At 40.3% G+C, this 20,317-nt stretch overlaps 3 protein-coding genes across 5 annotated transcripts in view; 2 read left to right on the forward strand and 1 right to left on the reverse strand.

Moving 5' to 3' along the window:
* Positions 1–20,317, reverse strand: part of LOC134845631 (metal transporter nramp1 homolog) — a 505,909-nt gene that overhangs the window by 202,134 nt on the left and 283,458 nt on the right. The gene's annotated exons all lie outside the window — the stretch shown is intronic.
* Positions 1–20,317, forward strand: part of LOC134845635 (dynein regulatory complex protein 8-like) — a 302,647-nt gene that overhangs the window by 120,762 nt on the left and 161,568 nt on the right. The window lies entirely within an intron of this gene.
* On the forward strand, positions 10,183–11,547 carry LOC134845821 (splicing factor 3B subunit 4-like). The gene has a single exon (XM_063862902.1). The coding sequence runs from the start codon at positions 10,212–10,214 to the stop codon at positions 11,451–11,453; it is 1,242 nt and encodes a 413-aa protein (XP_063718972.1). The 5' UTR covers positions 10,183–10,211; the 3' UTR covers positions 11,454–11,547.

Here is a 20,317-nt window from a genome sequence, read left to right on the forward strand (position 1 = left end):
CTGAAAAGCACCTCCGTCTGGTACAACTGTGGTAGTATGATGAGATTGTGTTTGTGTAATATCTTTTCCTTATCTCTCCTCTTGCACGCTACCACCCCCTCAGCTGTGTGATAAAGTAAGTCTTTCTTTTCTTTGTAGAACTGGCTCAAGATCTTGTAGCTGTCTTCCTCAAGTTCCCCCTTCTCCTTGACCCCCGACTGGATCCATTTGTTGAGGTTACTTGTCATTTTGTCATTCTTCTGGGCTCTTATTAGGTCTGACAGCCTATATCTCGCCTTGACATGCTCCTTTAGCGCCATGATTTGTCCATTCATCTCCCCAGGGTTGTGGATGTCATCACTCAGTTTCACGCATATCATCCTTTTCATGATTTTCATATCATCTTCTTGCACCAGATTCGTTCTGATGTTTGAGTTTCATGATAGTTCCCTGAATGGTTTCCTTGCGACCGCAATTTTCTCAAGTTCCTCACCACCTCGCATCTCCTGTATGTCCATGTTGTATTTTCCTGAAGATGGATCCGTCTGTAACTCCCTGTCGTGGTGCCTTGTCTTCTCTTCCGCCAGTATCATGCACAGACTGTCTTGGTTTTCGCTGCTCTCATCTGAGTCTTCATCCCATCCTTCACGCTCCCCGGACAATTTTCCTTCTCCGGTTCCTTCTTCCGTGAACCTGGAACACTCCCCGGACTCTTGACCTAGTCCCAGGTGTTCAGTATCTTCCTTGAACGTCACTTTCTTTTTCCTAACCTTGGTCTGCTCCAGAATGTCTTCGGGGATTTTGTCAACTAGTGACCGCACGACATCTTTGCTGTCAGTGACGCTTCCTCTTGATGAGTCAGTATCGTTCACCGTCTCTTTTCTCCGAAGTATAGTGAATTCCGGTTTCTCTTGACCCTTCTCCTGGATCACGGGCTTATCATCTGATAGTTTCTCGAGCAACCTCATTAAGTCATCATCTATCTGTGCAGTTCCTGCTTCCACCTGGTTAAGATCATAGCCTTTTGCCTTGAGCGTCTCCTTCACGATCTTCGACTTGAGTATAATCTCAATCGGAATCCTCTTGCTCTTCCTCAAGATGGTTTTCTCTGGAGGCTCTTTAGGCAATTCAGGATGATCTTCTATCGGTTTGCCTGACTTGTCCAGCCATCTCGTGAGTGGAAGACTGTCGTACGTTTCCTTGTCCATGAATGAGAAGCCATCTTTGACTTCAGGTCTGTTTGCTTCTCTTTGCTCTTGTCTCTCATAAAACTCCGTCTTCTTACTCAAGCTGTTGGCATTCTGATGTTTATCTCGCGTTCTATGCTCAATTATCATGTTGTATCCGTCTAGGCGAACTATCCACCTCCCAATGTAACTTTGGTCCATTGAGTACGTTTTCAGCCATCTCAGAGCTCTGTTGTCGACTCGCAACTTGAATGGCTCACTGCCCAGGTATGCCCTGTATTTCTCGACAAAGGTAACCACCGCGAACATCTCAGCTTTCGGTGCTCCGTACTTCATTTCCGTGTCACTCAGGACTTTGCTCCCGTACGCTATTGGTCTCAAGACTGTCTTCCCATTCCATTCTTGTTCTTGGTGGAGAATCCCAGAAATCGCGACTACCGACGCATCCGTGTCCAGCACGTACATCCCTTTCTCAGTCGGCATACCCAGTACTGGTGCCTCACATAGCTCTTTCTTTATCCTCTGGAATGACTCTTCTGCTGCGTTGTTCCACGTGAACTTCTTGCCCTTGTGTCTCATTAATTGTTGCATCGGGTATACCTTGTCTGCATAGCCTTTGATGAACTCTCTATAATAGTTAGCGAAACCCAGGAAGCTCATCAACTGGTGCTCTGTCTTCGGTGATTTCCAGGTCAGGACTGCTTCCACGGCGTCCGTATCAGGTCTGATGCCGTGCTTGTCTACCATCCTGCCCAAGTATTTTATTGAGTCCTTGAGTATCTCGCACTTTGATGGTTTACACTTTAGCCCCGACCTCTTCATGCATGCAAACACTTCGTCTAGTCTCTCAATGTGGTCTTCCAGTGTTTGCGTCGCTATTACCACGTCATCCACGTAGCACATTACCAGGTTGCCATACTTCTTCGTTACGCCTATCAGCGCGTGTGCCATCAACCGCTGAAACGTGGCTGTGGCATTGCAAAGTCCAAACGGCATCCGTTTCCATTGAAACAGACCCAACTCGCAGGCAAACCCTGTCTTGTCCCTGTCCTGCTTTCTTAGTGGTACTTGCCAAAAGGCCGAGCCTAAATCAAGAGTCGTAAAAAATTTTGCATCACCTAACTTCGAGAGGCTCTCATCAATCCTAGGTATGGGATAGGCATCCTTCACCGTGACGGAGTTCAGGTATCGAAAGTCACAACAAAACCTCAACTGGTCGCCTTTCTTTTTGGCCATCACTACTCCACACGCCCACGGTGACTTGGATGGTTCTATCATGTCATACTCTAGTAACGTCTCGATCTCTTTTCTACACGCGTCCGATTTGTGTGGGGTCATGCGCCTCGCCCCCTCCCTGTGTGGTACCGCGTTTTCCTCAAGTTCTATTTCATGCTCAACGAAATTACAACACCCGATATCCGCCTTATGCCTCGAAAAAACTTCCTCGTTCCGCTCTAGTACGTCCTTGATGGCTTCGAGCTGTTCATCTTTCAGTTTGCCCCTCAAATGTTCAATCTCCGGCAGGACCGGTTTTTCATTTTGCATTTCATCTAGTGTGGGTCGCTCCGGAAAGTTCGAACAGCTCGAAAGACCATCATCCGTTTCTGACTTAAGTGATTTAATAAGACCTGAAGAATCTTTTATTTTCTGCAATCGTCTCAAGATACAAATTTTGTCCCTGTGATTGGGGCAATCAACAACTTCATTTTGTTTTGAGTTCTCAATTGTTTCATATCGAGTTTTAACCGGTAAAGCATATCCCAGTTTCCTCCCTCTCTGTATCGTGATCGGTATATCAAGGGTATTCAACAAGACACTGACGCAGAGGCCGCTCTTCGTTATCGAAAATGATCTTCCTAAAACAGCAGCACTTTGACTATTAGGATTCGGAACTATGCACACTTGCTTGTTGTCACTTAGTTCATTGTAATTTTTCATCCTCAGACTTACGATTGCCGCTTCATTAGCTTTTAGCCTCACCCTCCTACTCAAGAATACCGGTGCTTTGTTTTCATTTGCCATTATTAAATTTACCGGTTTGATTGCGTACCTCCTATCCGGGTTCCGTATCCTGAACATTGCGTTATTTAGATCAAGCGTTACGTCGAAATTCCTGATGAAGTCTCTGCCCAAAATGAATTGGTCAGATTCATCTAGGTTTTCTACCACGATAAAGCTCATCCACAGGTTACGTTCCCCCAAATTGAGGGCTATTATCGGCGTCCTGCCCAGCACCCGAAGGGCCCCTTTGTTTGCAGCCGACAGCCGTATTCTCGAGTCTATCAAGTCACCTTTGTCAAAGCCCATCCTCTCCCAAGTTTCGATTGGTATGACGCTCAAGACTGCTCCCGTGTCAAGCAACCCACGCAACTGAGTCTTTTTGCCACTTATATCCACCACGTGCCCTGTCACATCTGCCTCCGTCCCGATGTGCATTGCATCTTCTTCAAGCATGGCGCAGTGTCCAATCGATCTCACTTTCAATTCTTCTTTCCCTACGTAGATTTGTCCAATTAGGTCTTCGTCACATGTTATCATCGTCTTGGTATAGATGTTAATCCCATCTATATTTAGCATCACCTCGTGTGGACCATAAGCTTCAGTATATCTGCTATCAACACGTACCGACTTGCTGCCCCCTCTCATGAGTAGTGCTCTCAAGGCTCTAGAAGTCGTTTGTGGGCTTATACAGCTCAAGTAATCTGCGTACACGTCAATGTGCATTATCGTCTGGTCGCTCGGTTCGCTCAAGTTTCTGGTTACCTCGTGGCCGCCCACTGTGATTATCGACATTATTCTAGCCCCAATTTTCGATATGCCGAATGGCTTTCCCGTCACCATTTTTACAGTGTTACAATTCCCCGTCTTTGTTGAGCCCGGTACAGCCTCTGGTGTTTGGTTCGATCCGGTTAATGCTTCGTTGAAATTCTGTCTTTCGATCTCCAGCTTTAGTCGTTGCTCTATTTCTTTCGCAGCCAGATCCTGTTTTACTTTGGCAATTGCTTCCGTCGCCGCTTTCTCATAGTTTATCTCTAGCGAGTTCCCAGCCGCGGACTCTATCGCACCATTAACATGTGTTACAGCTTTCACTGTTTTCGTCGGCAATTCCGTGCTTGGTGCTCCTAAGTTCCTAGATTCAAACTCGTTTTGTCTATTCCGCTGATTCTACACTGCCGCTAATGCCAACTTATGTTTGGGGTGACTCTGGTCCTTGACCGCTTCCCAGAACAAGGGACAATCCATTCTGAAGTGCCCCTCCTGGTTACAGAAGAAGCATCTTGCGCCTATCTTGATGATTAAGCCACTATAGTACTCGTGTTCCTCCATCTGGCTCATGTCCTCCTCATCTGGTGCATATCCTAGACTCTTCATGCCTTGTTTGTATGTTGTGCAGTCAGCCACGTGGTGATCCGCCGACCCGCAGTTCGCGCATGATCTGCGCTTGTCCATGTCATCTCTAGGCTTGTACCATGACGACCTCTGGGGTTGGCTTCCCCCTTGCGTGTTCCTGTTTTCTGTATATGAGTATTTCTTGGGTTTCATCAGCATGTATTCCCTCGATTTCTGTCTCATTTCTTCTGGGGTTGGTGCGCTGTCTTTCGACAATGTATAGTATGTTGCTAACATTGTCCTTAAGTCGTCACTTTTTACCCCATCAATAAACTTCGAGGCAATGCTAAAGTTTCTTCTGTTTGTCGACTCCTCTGGGTCACTCCTTCTTCTCAAGCTCTCGAGATCATCTAGGAACCGATCTATTGACTCGTCGTCCCTCTGCCTTCTCTTTTCAAATCGCATTATCGCTTGGTGACCCTTCATGCCTGACCCGAATCGATTCAGCAATATCTCGAAGATCTTGTCCGCGGTATCGCGTTCTTCTTCTTTCTTTGCAACCACGCATTTCAATGCCGTGCCTTCCAGGTTACTGAGTATGGCTGTGCATGCTTGCCTTTCATCATTTAAGTTATCTTGTTCCAGATGTAATCTCATCACTTCCACCCACGTGTCAATGCATCCATCTGAGTCGTCTTTGAATTCTTTTGGCTTCTTGAAAGTTTTCCTTGATTTTCCGTCTCTCCTATCGCTCGAGTTAGTGTTCCTCGTGGCGAAGGCCTCTAGAGTCCTGTTCATCATCTCCCAAGTGCTTGCCCATGTCATGGCATCCGGACCTGCGTTGCTGCTAGCTGTTGAGTCCCCCGGACCACTCGTTGTGTTTGAATTCCCACTTTTCATGATTGTTTTATCAGCCGTTGGTGCTATGCTCACCGTATTCCGGGTTAAGGGCAACGGTGTCGATTGCCGCTTGCCCCTTTGTGGTTCCACAAAGTCAACTCTGGTGCCTTGCGTGCGATCCGCTGCCGGTCTTTCTTGTGAGGTAGAATTTCTCAAGATTGCATCCAATTTCGTCTGTATTGCACCTGAACTTTCGGCCTGATTCTTGCTCATTGTGTCCAGCCTCTTTTCCAGGCTACCTATTTGGCTGTTGACATCATCATATCGGTTTTTCAACTGTTGCAAATCTTTTTTGATGTTCCCTTCTCGTTCTTTATTGGTGGCTTCTACCTTATCTGTCATCTCCTTGAGTCTCTCGTCTGTTGCCTTAGCCAGGTTAAAATAACTATCCAGATACTCGTGTTTGTTGTATCTTAATTCTTTTCTTATCACTTCTCTGTCCTCTTCGCTGTGCTTCAGCTTTTTGTCGATCTGATTCAGTTTTGCCATCAAGTCACCTAGCTCAAGAGTAGCCTCTTCATGGTCAGCCGTTGGTCTTTCTTCGGCCGTTGCTTCTGCTTTAGTTTGTTCCTCTCTCGGATTGGCTTCTGTCGTCTTCGTGCTCACTGTCCCAAATGTTCGTGCTCTTTCAGCTTTTGGTTCCTCAGTCACGTTCTCTTTCGTTTTTATTCCGACCATCATCGCCAACCTTTCTGTAAAAGATGTCTTTTTTACTTGAGAGTCTTCTTTCACCGTTTCTTCGGTGTTGCCTATTGCGTCTTCCACATCGTCTATTGGTGAGAACTCTATGGGTTTCGGGTTTGGTTCTTCTGCATTGGGCATTGGAGTTGACTCCGTCGTCTTTTTCTCTAGTTCATCTTCGCTCTGGTCTGGTGTCTCTAGGTCGATTTCGATTGTAGGCTCCACCTCTTTTTCCCTCGCATCTTCTCGCGTCTTGCTCTCGGTGCCACTCCTCGTGCTGACCATGCTAACTGAAAAGTTATTTCTTGTTTTGCCTGGGCCCCTTGATGTTGTTCCACGCAGCGACGAGTTATATTTCGTGTTTGATCCACTTGACCTTTTTTCAAGCACCGGTACCCTACTCCATCTCATTATTTCTATTTACAATTGCTCTTATTTACAATATTATTTTATATACAATTCTATTCTAAGAATAAAAAATTTTGTGGAAACAAATTCTTAAAAGAAAATATACAACGTGATAAAAACCTTGTTCCAGTTCTCTAAAATTCCAGTTGTAATTTTACTTCAATTTTTATACTGTCCTCAGACTTCCAGTTACCGTCCCTACTCTTCTTCGTACCGTCCCAGGCTTCCTTTTACTGTCCCAAGACTGTTCGGTAATGTCCCAGTACTCCGTCAGTGTCCCAAGACCCCTGACCTGAGAGTAGTGTCCCAAGGCTAGTGTCCCAAGGCTAGTGTCCCAAGACAACTGTCCCAAGGCTAGTGTCCCAAGGCTAGTGTCCCAGGACTACTGTCCCAAGGCTAGTGTCCCAAGGCTAGTGTCCCAAGACTACTGTCCCAAGGCTAGTGTCCCAAGACTACTGTCCCAAGGCTAGTGTCCCAAGACTACTGTCCCAAGGCTAGTGTCCCAAGGCTAGTGTCCCAAGACTACTGTCCCAAGGCTACTGTCCCAAGGCTAGTGTCCCAAGGCTAGTGTCCCAAGGCTAGTGTCCCAAGACTACTGTCCCAAGGCTAGTGTCCCAAGGCTAGTGTCCCAAGACTACTGTCCCAAGGCTAGTGTCCAAAGGCTAGTGTCCCAAGACTACTGTCCCAAGGCTAGTGTCCCAAGACTACTGTCCCAAGACTACTATCCCAAGGCTAGTGTCCCAAGACTACTGTCCCAAGACCCTTGTCCCAAGATTATATCCCAAGACCCTGTCCCAAGACCCTTGTCCCAAGACCACTGTCCCAAGACCCTTGTCCCAAGACCACTGTCCCAAGACCACTGTCCCAAGACCACTGTCCCAAGACCACTGTCCCAAGACCACTGTCCCAAGACCACTGTCCCAAGACCACTGTCCCAAGACCACTGTCCCAAGACCCTGTCCCAAGACCACTGTCCCAAGACCACTGTCCCAAGACCCTGTCCCAAGCCCACTGTCCCAAGACCACTGTCCCAAGACTGTATCAAGACTGTTCTGGTCCAACACTGTCCCAGGACTTCTTTGGCACTGTTCTAAGGCTGTTGACAAGTGTCTGAGCGGTGGGGCTTCTCTCTTCTTTGTTATGGGGACTTCTTGATTCACTGTACCTTGTACCACCACTCAAGCTCTAGTAAAATTTCCCCAAAAACCCTCTCTTAAGAGCCAAATGCTGACCTCCCTTTTTTCTTATTTCTTTTTAGTTACCTCTATTTCAATGTTCCAAGCAACTTGAGACCAAAACCTGTGCGCAGGTATCTTGTGATCACCTGTTCGTATGCAAACTAAACACAAATCCACCCCAAAATGCAACAAAAAATCCAATCCAGAAAAAGTAATAAAAACGGAAAGATGAGCCCACCTAAAATTCAAAGGTGACAAATGTCTACCTTCTATCGAAAAAATGTCTGGTACCTAATTGCCACGCGTTTCCTTCCCCCCTGCTAGCGATCTTATGGGGTATCACAAAAACTGTCTATGTCCGTTTCCCCCTACCGATCCGACCAGGGTACCTACCTTAACCTAATTCCAATTTTGGATATCCGTTTCCTATGACCAACGCGTGTAAATGACTAATGTAACTAAATCAACGATGTCGACCAATTAGTTACTCTAATTTCCCCCCTTTTTACAATTTACAACCGCCAACCTCTAACTTAACCAGCCCCCTTCTAACCTCCCCCCTTTTTAGCCCCCCTTCTTAAACCTAAAATCACCTTAAGCGCCGGGTGCTAAACCTCTCAAGAGAAAACCGTAGACCTGTCTCCAGGCCTGCTCAAGTAAAAACGTTTCTCAAAACCGGGGGATATCGCTTATCCAATTTTACACTTATTTCCTATAATGTAGTATGAGTTTTAACGATACCCGTTCTGCCCAACTTGAGAACTCGAGAACTGCCAAATCCCTCTTGGCTACTTTCCCACTCGACTGGTCACCTCTTCCAGTCCAGTCTCCTATTGGTTCAGCTCAAGTGCTCCTGAACCACTTTCCCACTCGGCTGGTCACCTCTTCCAGTCAAGTCTCCTATTGGTTCAGCTCAAGTGCTCCTGAACCACTTTCCCACTCGGCTGGTCACCTCTTCCAGTCAAGTCTCCTTGTTGTCCAGCTAAGTTCCAAGCTATCTAAAAACCCTTGACAACGCCCCACACTCGGGCACTTTATTGAGGTTACTGGGTTAAATTGCTAGGTTGATCGAAACGATCGAACTTGTAAAACAGTATGGGTATACTATTTAATTAATATAAAGGTTTGATCCAACTAATCTGGTGTCAAATTCACTGTCTTTTTTCGTTTTATGGTTTTTGTTTCGCTTTTTGTCTTTTTGCTCGTGTTTTTGTCCCCCTAGTTGCCCCCCTTTACTCGGTTAGCTAAGCCTCGTTCGGAGAGCGTACCAGGAAGTTTTCTTGAGTTTTCTTAAAAAACTATCACGGTACAACCGGAAGGTTTGCACGTTCCTGTCGAACCGTACCGCCGGTACTCTAGAATGGGCATTCAGCCCGAAGCTGTCTCAAGTGGGTTCGACTCCGTAGTCTTGATGTCGTAAACACCCAGGAGCGCCATAAAAACACTATGTAACATTCGTCTACTGCAGTCACACATGAGGCTTAAGAAAAATAGGCCCTATAACCATTGGCTCAAGAGTCAGGGACACTATCTCTTGTGTTTTTGTACCTCAAATCAGTCGGAGCCAATTCGGTTCGCTTGTGACATGAGACTACGACCCGTTACAGCTTAAAGGCTACTACTAAAATATCCCCCCACTCTAGAATTAGAAACGTCCCCATACTTAGGTCTCTAGATACCCAAAATACATGAACGCCGTTAAAAACCGGGTTGGAACAATCCGTTAAGTTACTTTTTATCAGACAGTGGAACTTTGATCCATTTCAGATGGATCAACCTAAAACTCGCCTTACCTCAACATAACAATTATAAAACACACTCTAGAAATTTAAATTAGTACTCACATTGTAGCACGCTCAAGAACCAGGAAGTAAATAAGTCGGTGAGCAACTCAAGAATCAATAAAGTAACTAAAATGAGTTTAATGTTAGTCAGTTTTAATAACAAGAACAAGTTTTTACTCTAGACTGTAAGTTCTCGTGAACCATTGGGACACTCTAGCTGTCCACCTTTCCACCGAAGGTTCACTCTAGTCCAGTTTAGAATAATACTCCAATCACAACAATCCAGTTCGTGGGAATGCGCTCGTCTCTGTTTTAGATGGGACAGCTCTACTCTCGATTATTATTGCTACTGAAATTGCGAATAGCAATTTCCCACTGATTTTTCTAGCAACTTTCCCGCGATTGTCACTCGATCGTTCTGACTTCTCTTTTCTGATTTTCAGTTATCGCGAGAAAATCGTGCATGACAGGTTCCATTCGAAATTTTGAAAAATTAAACTTCACTCCAAAATTAAGTGCTTTTTGCCTCTCTCAAGGTCAAACTTCCAAATATGACCGACTGGCACAGTGTTTTTGTATGTTTACTTGCGTTCTTAACTCTTTTCTAGTCTTCGATTGGCTATGTTCTGTTGGCTAGCTTGCCATGATAAACTAGTGCTGTAACGCAAGCCGCGTGAAGTTCCGAATGACCTCTGCGTTCAAAATTAAGATTTAACAATATTTTGACATAATTTTTTAATGCATTCTTTTTTCAGTACTCTAAAATGGCTTCTGCACCAATTGCAGAGCGAAATCAAGATGCAACTGTGTATGTGGGAAATTTGGACGAGAAAATGACGGAATCACTAATATGGGAATTGTTTTTGCAAGCGGGTCCTGTTACCAACACTCATATGCCTAGAGATCGAATATCTCTGCAGCATCAAGGCTATGGATTCGTGGAGTTCCTAAGCGAAGAGGATGCTGACTATGCTATAAAAATAATGAATATGATTAAAATGTTCGGTAAACCCATTCGGGTGAATAAAGCTTCTTCTGGTGGTGGAGCAGCGGCACAGCGAAACCTGGATGTTGGAGCTAACTTGTTTGTTGGTAACCTCGATCCAGAAGTAGATGAAAAGTTGATTTACGACACTTTTAGTGCGTTTGGTGTTATACTTCAAATACCCAAAATCATGCGAGACCCTTCCTCTGGAAACTCGAAGGGCTTCGCCTTCATTAACTACGCCAGTTTTGAGGCTTCAGATGCTGCAATTGATGCCATGAATGGACAATATCTGTGCAACCGACCAATTACCATCAGCTATGCTTTCAAAAAAGATTCAAGAACAGAACGACATGGATCAGCTGCTGAAAGACTGCTGGCTGCTCAAAACCCCGTTGCACAGGCTGATAAACCACATCAATTATTCGCAGATGCACCTGCACCCCCTGCAGCTCCATCTGCCCCAATGATGAATATGCCACCACCGGCACCTCCGATGACACCTGATCTGACAGGAGGACTGATGCCTCCAGCTCCTAGACCCATGCCACCTGGACCACCACCTCCAAACTTTCATCCGCATTTCGGACCTCCTCATGGGGCTCCTTCCCCTATGCCGCCTCGACCTTCCCCAACACCCCCTCCTATGAGACAATTCCCTCCTCCTTCTATGAGTCCAATGCCACCACATCCGAACATGATGCCGACGCCACCTCCGAGAGGTCCACCTCCACCGATGCACCCTGGCATGATGCGCGGTCCACCTCCGCCTGGTTTTGGAGGTATGACTCCTCCGCCTCCAAGACCAGGAGGTCCTCCGCCACCTCATCATTTTATGTCACCCACTCCACCGCCACAGGGATTTATGCACCCGCCTCACATGGGTCCACCTCCACCCGGTTGGAGAGGACCTCCACCTCCTATGATGACTCCTCCGCCTCCTCCGATGGGAATGATGAACCAGTTCAACCCACCACCACATGGTCACATGAATCCTACACCGCCGCCGCCTCCAAGATAGTGCTATCGAATAACCAAACATTATTTTTATCTGCTGTCGATAATTTGATGTCTTCTTTGTTTTTGTTCATTTGGAATAAACTATTATAAAGTCAGGCTTATTCCGAGCTCTTACAGGCGATGCATTGAAAAATTTTTAACTTACATTTTTTCTGACACACGCGAGGTATTTCTCGATGAGTTTGTTGAAACTGTTGCCGAGCATCTTTAGATAAAGGTGGAATTTTTTTTCGATATGTGGATCTGTCATTATTGGGATAAAATTTGAAACAAAATTGTCTACAGAAATCAAAATTAACGAGCAGTTCCTCCTAAAATATCAAAGTGATTTATTTTTGAAAATCGTTCGACAAATTTATGCATTATGTCAGTAGCTTTGATTGGCCAACATGAAAGCTGTCATCCAACTGAATCATCCCCTAGCGAAATTGTTTTGGAAATAAAATTGTTCACTTAGTCAGAAAAGTCTGCTATTTGCATAGAATCACGGGTTTCTTTGAAAAAGTGTATTAGTATGACCCTTCTTTTTTGCCAATCTAACTTGCAAAAAAGGGCTCTTCATAGCAGTAGTAGAAGGTCCAACACCGGTAACGCTGGGGGGGGGGGGGGGGGGGGTGAGCAGGGTGCGGAAAAGAGCAGGAGCAAAATTTGTTTATTATAGTTTCGACCCGTTGCACTCGGTATTTACTACCATTTAATTCCAGCTGGAAATACTCACGCAGAGTATGCAAGGCAAACTTGTACTTGCATGTAACTGATACAAATGCATGTATCCATAAAATCTTTTGGTTCGATTTGGGCAAAGATAAAACTTAGCCGACATATATTTTTTTTTTCACAATCAGCTTGAAATCTGTTAAGACAAATAACATTGTTATGTATGTGGTGATATTGCGCATAGCAAGAAACTTGAATATATCCGAGCTAATCGTTTTCTTTGCCTAAAAATTTCACCAAATACTTGAAAAATTGATTATAAATTAAACAACTTGATTGTTAATAATTGTTACTAACCTGTATAAATACCCAGTGCATTTACCCAGTCAAGACATCATCAATATCAGCAAGTCATAGGTCATTAAAAGTATCGATTTTGACCCTCATCCCTAAAAAATCTAAAAACTTCAAAAATTTTTTTTCTTTTTCGAAAACAATCCTAAGTTAAGGTAACATCAATACCATGAATTCTAAGTAAAAGAACATTGAGAAAAGTATCAATTTTGTTTTCTCCACCCCTCAAAAAAAATTTCAAAATAAATTTTTTGTGATTTTTTCAAAAATGATTCCAAATTGAAGGTAACATCAGTACCATCAATTTTAAGTATTAGAACATTCAAAAAAATTGACTTTTTTGGCCCCCACATCCCTAAGAAAATCCAAAAATTTCAAAAAAAATTTTTTTTTTTGATTTTTTCAAAATGGTCTAAAATTCAAGGTAACATTAGTACCATCATTTTTAAGTAATTGAATATTGAAAAAGTAGCTGTTTTGGTGCCACATCCGTCAAAAAAACTACAAAAAATTTTTGTTTTGTTTTCAAAATGGTCCAAAATTCAAGGTAACATCAGTACCATCATTTTGAAGTATTTTAATATTGAAAAATTAGCTGTTTTGGTGCCACATACCTCAAAAAATCCATAAATAAAAAAAAATTGTTTTGATTTGTCAAAAATCATCCAAAGTAAAAGTAACATCAGTTCAATCAATTCTAAAAATAGAAAATTGAGAAAAGTATCGGTTTTTGTCTCTCCACCCTAAAAAAATTCAAAATTTTGTAATGATTTTATCAGAAAAAAAATAACAAATTAAACGTAATATCAGTATTATCAAATCTTTGTATTTGACAATTGAAAAACTTGTTGATTTGGTCCCACCCTTCAAAAATTTTCAAAACAATGTTTTTTTTGATTTTCTCAAAAAATATTTCAATTTAAAGGTAACATCAGTACCATTAATTCTAAATAGTAGAACATTGAAAAAAATTTTCCATTTGCAGTATCATTTTATTAAAAAAATTATCCTAAAACAGTTGTTCTCCAAAATGTCTTTTTTCATTGATTTATTATCGAATATAATTTTTAACTACTATCCAGATTACACATTATCTTTCTTTCTTATTTTTTACCCGAAAAAATTAATATGAGTGGTCAGTGGGAGGTCGCCTTGACTGTAAGTATTTTTCTGATAAAATTTAATGTCATAGATGGAACATTTGTGTTTGGTATGTATGAAACAAAAAAGTCCAAAAATCAGTAATCAGTTGAAACGATCTTTTCAATGTGTTGCTTTTAACTTCATTATAATTATATGTGGCTGGCCATTTCATTAATCCTTTTTGAATTGAAGTGTGTACAGATTCGGACACCGAGAAATATCTTGCATAAATTGAAGCCCATCTTATTTGAACCGAAAACTTTGGGTTTGCAACTTGAGTTGCAAGAACAAATTCTGGTTTCGAACGAGCTAGTCTTATTCTTAAATCGCTGTTCGGTAACAACAGTTGATCTGTAGCAAAGAAATCAACTGCCAATTTACCATAAAACACGATTCTGTGAGTTTTTTGTCCATTTTAATCGTTGAATATGGTTGCTTTTTCCAGTTTCAAATAACGAAGGATCTGTTTCATAGGAATAACCTTGTGTTGCCAGTTAAGTTTTAACACAGCCCTCAGTATGAGACAATTCCGTTTCAAGAAAAGCTCTTTGTGCGTACAAGTTGTTAGAAGTGTGTACAAGTTCATTGTTTGAAATAACATCACAGTTAGAATAAATTGAATGTAAAGTGTTATTAGAGAAAGCTACTTTTGAAGGATCAGTTATATTGCCCGTAGTTGCGTCAACTGTCTAATTATTGCCGTCATTTTTAATTGTTGCTCAATTTTCAATTCCAGACTTTGCAAATTCAAATAAATGTTACGACCAGTGTTTAACATAAATTCAACAACGGTGGCATCATCGGAAGTAATGGGAAGTGTTTCCTGTTCATATGTGTTGTCAAATGTAACTAACACTTCAGGGCGTTTGAAAATGTCGAGGCTTGAATGGTGTGCTGCTTTGGGAGTTTGCATTTTTAGCAAGGAGTATTTCTCAAAATATCAGTTTTTTGTTTTGTGGGTTTCTGAGTTATCTTTTTTGGCTTGGATGACCGACTGATTCGAGAAGTTGTTTTCTCAGAGCTTTCAACACCACCACTACTATTATTATCACTGCTTCGTTTCTTTGGTCTAACTTCGGGTTCAATTTCTTCGTCTTCTAAGAACGAACTGATTTGCTTAGTTTTGTATGATTTTAATTCAGGATTTGAAATTAAATGTTCTGAGATTGCAAGTTTTTTCAACAGTAGATAATGATATTGTGAAGGTGATTCATCCTTTGGAAACTTGTGATAAAGATGGTAGAGAATTGAACTAACAGATAAATCAGTATTTGGAGATTCGGAAATCAAATTCAAATTCTCATCAATTTTGATATTTGCATTAATCAAAATTTTATTCGGAATCAAACGACTACGTAGTTGTGTAGTTTTTGATCCGCCAATTTTTCTTAGTATTGAATCTGTAGTTGCCTGATTTTTGTTTTCGGAAGAGACTTCCTCGTGAAGATTGTCAATTTGTTCTTTTTGTGTACTTGTTTTTGTTGGGATTTTTTTTGCTTCTGGTTAAAAACTGACAAGAGTTTAGACTTTTCCTGCAAAGTGGGTTTATTTTGAAGGATTGATTTCCGAAAGTTGGTTGATTGTTGAATAAGAGATTGCTGATATGTAGTGTAGGGTATTAGGTTAAATTTTTCGGACTCCATCAATTAGTTAGATAGCGCAATGCTGCTGGACAAATAATTTCAAGTAAATCTAGAGAATTTTTTAAGCTCAAAATTGCACGTCTCTCTGTTACTGAAACTGATATTAAAACGATGCGTTTTTTTCAATTTGACTCCTTCTCACTCCCTGAACATTTACCGCCAAAGGTTTTACTTCTACTACTTCTAAGAAATTACAAAAAAAGAACTGTCATATTTCATAACTGTTTTCTTTTTGTTTTTATCTTTAATAAACTGTCCAATCATATAGATATGCTGTGAACTCATCCCTAATAGTTTTGGTTTTTGCCAGAGAACTGGGCAAATAAAAAATTGTTGGATTAATGTTTGAACTGCAGCGGAGGATGTCAGGTGTTCGCGTTGAAAGATCTACCATTAAATGACCAAAATCTTTTGAAGTAAGCGTCTTTGTAACAATCTGTCATGAATTTTGTCAGCCCCAGTTTGCCGAAAACCGAAATTTGATTTACATCTCTAGGCGACTTGAACAAGAGAATATGTGTTTACTGTAACTCAGCTTCCCTACCCTGCGGGCTTTTATGAAACAAGTTGTGTTTGATATAAACTACGTTCAAATTTCATGACGTCCAGACGTCGCAATTTTTTAAAATTGATTAGAACTCAAAAATTCCTGCGACAAATCATCAAAAATCAAAAGCCTTTTGATTTTGCTCTTATTATTTATGTTTTCTTTGACCAACTCGCGTATCAAATCAAAATTTACTCCGTGTGAGTTCAATGGTGGGAACAATATATGTCATACAAAAACTCATATAAACATGTCATATAAAAACTCAGTTTTACCTGAACCACTAGGTCCCACCAGACGCATGAACAGTCTATCATTCGTCCTAATTTTTTTGTTCATATTTTTTTGGATTAGGCAAAATATAACCAAATTGTACTTGTTAAAAGAGCTACACAAAGTGTTTTGTCCTCCTCACAGTCAATCACACAGAGCTTGTAAATTAAAAATCGTATAAAAATTAGCAGAAAAAGCAATTGTTCGAGAAATACAATCTCTGATCTTGGAATATTTTGACCGCACAGAATCCAAGGTTTTCTCTCGTGGTTTTTATCATCAAAAACAATATTTGTTATTCCTCCTGCAGAGTCAACTATTCATTGCCGGCTTTTTAAAAAATGATAATCAAAAAAAAATTTCAATTAACATTTTGCAACCATTCAAAAAATAAATAAGCTTTTAAAAGGGTTCAATGGTGTGAATGACCTCTGAAGTCAGCAAGTTCACATTTAGGTATTTAATCTTTTTTCAGGTCTTCTATTTTAAAAGTCTCAAATTTTGGACAACCAAGTTGAGTCAAATATTGTATATGAGCTACATTAAAGTAAGTTTTGTAGGATACTGCACTTTTCATGACCTTTTGCATAATAGTTTGCATGGTTAAAGCTGATTGATTGGAATATGTTTCCCAGCTGTGCATAGGGAATATCACCGTCGTTCCCTCTGATTTTGTGCCAATTTCTAGTTAACCAAATGTTTTGTCTTTTTCTTGATCTGTACATTTATCAAAGGGGTGCGGGGGTCGAAATACAAAACTCACTATATAAAACGGTGTACATATTGCTAATTCCCTAATGATTTTTTCATGAAACATTTCTACATCTAGCACTACGTTAGTGTTTTTCTGCATAATGTGTAGTCTATTTTTCTGTATTTTCTTTCCTCTCATCCGCATCCCCCCATAACTCGTCGCGCGCCGCCCTGTTCGCCTTGCAGCGTCCCAGAACTAAAAGAAAAGTAGTAGGAAGTTTTTATTTTAAATAAAGCAATAAAATATTCATGTTGAATAAAGCAAGCACACACGCAGTCAGTCAATGTTTATACTTTTTAAATGTTTCTCTTCTTTTTTTTTGGCGGAGCATTGACGTCAAACGGATCTACAACAGTATCATAACACATGGTTGGGTGTGGCGCGACTTGCTGCTGTTGTCCTTGCTGCTGGTGTTGAATGAATGTGTCAAACAGCTCCTTGAATTCAGTCATACTCAGATTTATCTACTGATAATTGAACCATGTTCCGTTGCGCAGCAGAGATAACTTAATAAACACAAATGGGCCGCCACTGTTCTCAAACGTCTTGACCCCCAGTCTCACATTGCGTCTTGCTTCTGGATCATAATTTTGTAGATCAGCAACATAATCAAAGAAATTAAAATCCCGCTCAGTGTTGGGTATATTATAATTCACAGGGTAGCTGATGATGTTTAAGTTGTCCTGCATTATTTCATTGAACGGTAGCTGTTCAAGTTCAGTCATTTTTAGGGTCAATCGTTGTTTGGGACCAAATAAATTATTGGAAACGTTTTTTTCCACAAACTCATCTCAAAATAGTTATTTGGTGGACTGATAGCTTTTTTGCGTCAGTAAAACGTAACGATTAGGTGTGTCTGAATGTTCCATACATTCAATACTTTGAAATCGTAACTAAATGGCGTTTAAGTGTTCATGGTGACGGCGTTAGAGAGAAAAATTGTAGCAACTGAGCGGGAGCGTATAGTTTGAGAAAATGATAACCAGAGTTAGTTTCAGTTGTAGAGAGAAAGAAGTCTTACCATATATAGTGATGATGTCATGATTTCCAAGATATAGGAAGTAATTCTAAGAAAATGTCGCAAGTCTTACCATATATGGTTAGGAATTTCTGAGAAATTGATTCGATTTCTAGCTTTAGAACTTTTTCAGATAGCTCATAAGTTGACCCAAACATTCTAGTGCCATTTTAACGTTCAGTTCAGTCTTCCTCAGAAGTTCTCTTTTCTGCAAAACTAAACCTTCTTCCAGAATGTCCTCAGGTAATTTGTTAATCTTTTCGTTCTTTTTAAATTGTTGCCAGAGTTTTTGTAATAGAGGAGTTCTTTTTAGTTTAATTTGGCATAGAATTTTGCAAAATTTTGAACCTTTACTTTTGCAAACTTTTCCTCCAAAACCTATTTTGTATGATTTTTTTATTATTGGAACCAAATAAATTATTGGACCAAATAAATTTTATTGGAATCGTTTTTTTCCACAAACTCATCTCAAAATAGTTATTTGGTGGAATGATAGCTTTTTTGCGTCAGTAAAACGTAACTATTAGGTGTGTCCGAATGTTCCATACATTCAATACTTTGAAATCGTAACTAAATGGCGTTTAAGTGTTCATGGTGGCGGCGTTAGAGAGAAAAATTGTAACAACTGAGCGGCAGCGTAAAGTTTGAGAAAATGATAACCAGAGTTAGTTTCAGTTGTAGAGAGAAAGAAGTCTTACCATATATAGTGATGATGTCATGATTTCCAAGATATAGGAAGTAATTCTAAGAAAATGTCGCAAGTCTTACCATATATGGTAAGAAATTTCTGAGAAATTGATTCTATTTTTAGCTTTAGCATTTTTTCAGATAGCTCATAAGTTGACCCAAACATTCTAGTGCCATTTTAACGTTCAGTTCAGTCTTCCTCAGAAGTTCTCTTTTCTGCAAAACTAAATCTTCTTCCAGAATGTCCTCCGGTAATTTGTTAATCTTTTCGTTCTTTTTAATTTGTTTCCAGAGTTTTTGTAATTGAGGACTTCTTTTTAGTTTAATTTGGCATAAAGTTTTGCAAAATTTTGAACCTTTATATTTCCAAACTTTTCCTCCAAAACACATTTTGTATTAAATTTTTATTATTGGAACCAATTAAATTATTGGACCAAATAAATTATCGGAAACGTTTTTTTCCAAACTCATCTCTAAATAGTTATTTGGTGGACTGATAGTTTTTTTGCGTCAGTAAAACGTAACGATTAGGTGTGTCTGAATGTTCCATACATTCACTACGTTGAAATCGTAACTAAATGGCGTTTAAGTGTTCATGGTGGCGGCGTAAGAGAGAAAAATTGTAGCAACTGAGCGGGAGCGTAAAGTTTGAGAAAATGATAATCAGAGTAAGTTTCAGTTGTGGAGAGAAAGAAGTCTTACCATATATAGTGATGATGTCATTATTTCCAAGATATAGGAAGTAATTCTAGGAAAATGTCGCAAGTCTTACCATATATAGTAAGGAATTTCTGAGAAATTGATTCTGTTTTTAGCTTTAGCACTTTTTCAGATAGCTCATAAGTTGACCCAAACATTCTAGTTCCATTTTAACGTTCAGTTCAGTCTTCCTCAGAAGTTCTCTTTTCTGCAAAACTAAATCGTCTTCCAGAATGTCCTCCGATAATTTGTTAATCTTTTCGTTCTTTTTAAATTGTTGCCGGAGTTTTTGTAATCGAGGACTTCTTTTTAGTTTAATTTGGCATAAAGTTTTGCTAAATTTTGAACCTTTATATTTCCAAACTTTTCCTCCAAAACACATTTTGTATTAATTTTTTATTATTGGAACCAAATAAATTATTGGACCAAAAAAATTTTATTGGAAACGTTTTTTTCCACAAACTCATCTCAAAATAGTTATTTGGTGGACTGATAGCTTTTTTGCGTCAGTAAAACGTAACTATTAGGTGTGTCCGAATGTTCCATACATTCAATACTTTGAAATCGTAACTAAATGGCGTTTAAGTGTTCATGGTGGCGGCGTTAGAGAGAAAATTGTAAAAACTGAGCGGCAGCGTAAAGTTTGAGAAAATGATAACCAGAGTTAGTTTCAATTGTGGAAAGAAAGAAGTCTACCATATATAGTGATGATGTAATGATTTCCAAGATATAGGAAGTAATTCTAAGAAAATGTCGCAAGTCTTACCATATATGGTAAGGAATTTCTGAGAAATTGATTCTATTTTTAGCTTTAGCATTTTTTCAGATAGCTCATAAGTTGACCCAAACATTCTAGTGCCATTTTAACGTTCAGTTCAGTCTTCCTCAGAAGTTCTCTTTTCTGCAAAACTAAATCTTCTTCCAGAATGTCCTCCGGTAATTTGTTAATCTTTTCGTTCTTTTTAATTTGTTGCCAGAGTTTTTGTAATCAAGGACTTCTTTTTAGTTTAATTTGGCATAAAGTTTTGCAAAATTTTGAACCTTTATATTTCCAAACTTTTCCTCCAAAACACATTTTGTATTAAATTTT

Source organism: Symsagittifera roscoffensis, chromosome 5, assembly GCF_963678635.1.
Source record: "Symsagittifera roscoffensis chromosome 5, txSymRosc1.1, whole genome shotgun sequence".
Lineage (NCBI taxonomy): Eukaryota > Metazoa > Xenacoelomorpha > Acoela > Convolutidae > Symsagittifera > Symsagittifera roscoffensis.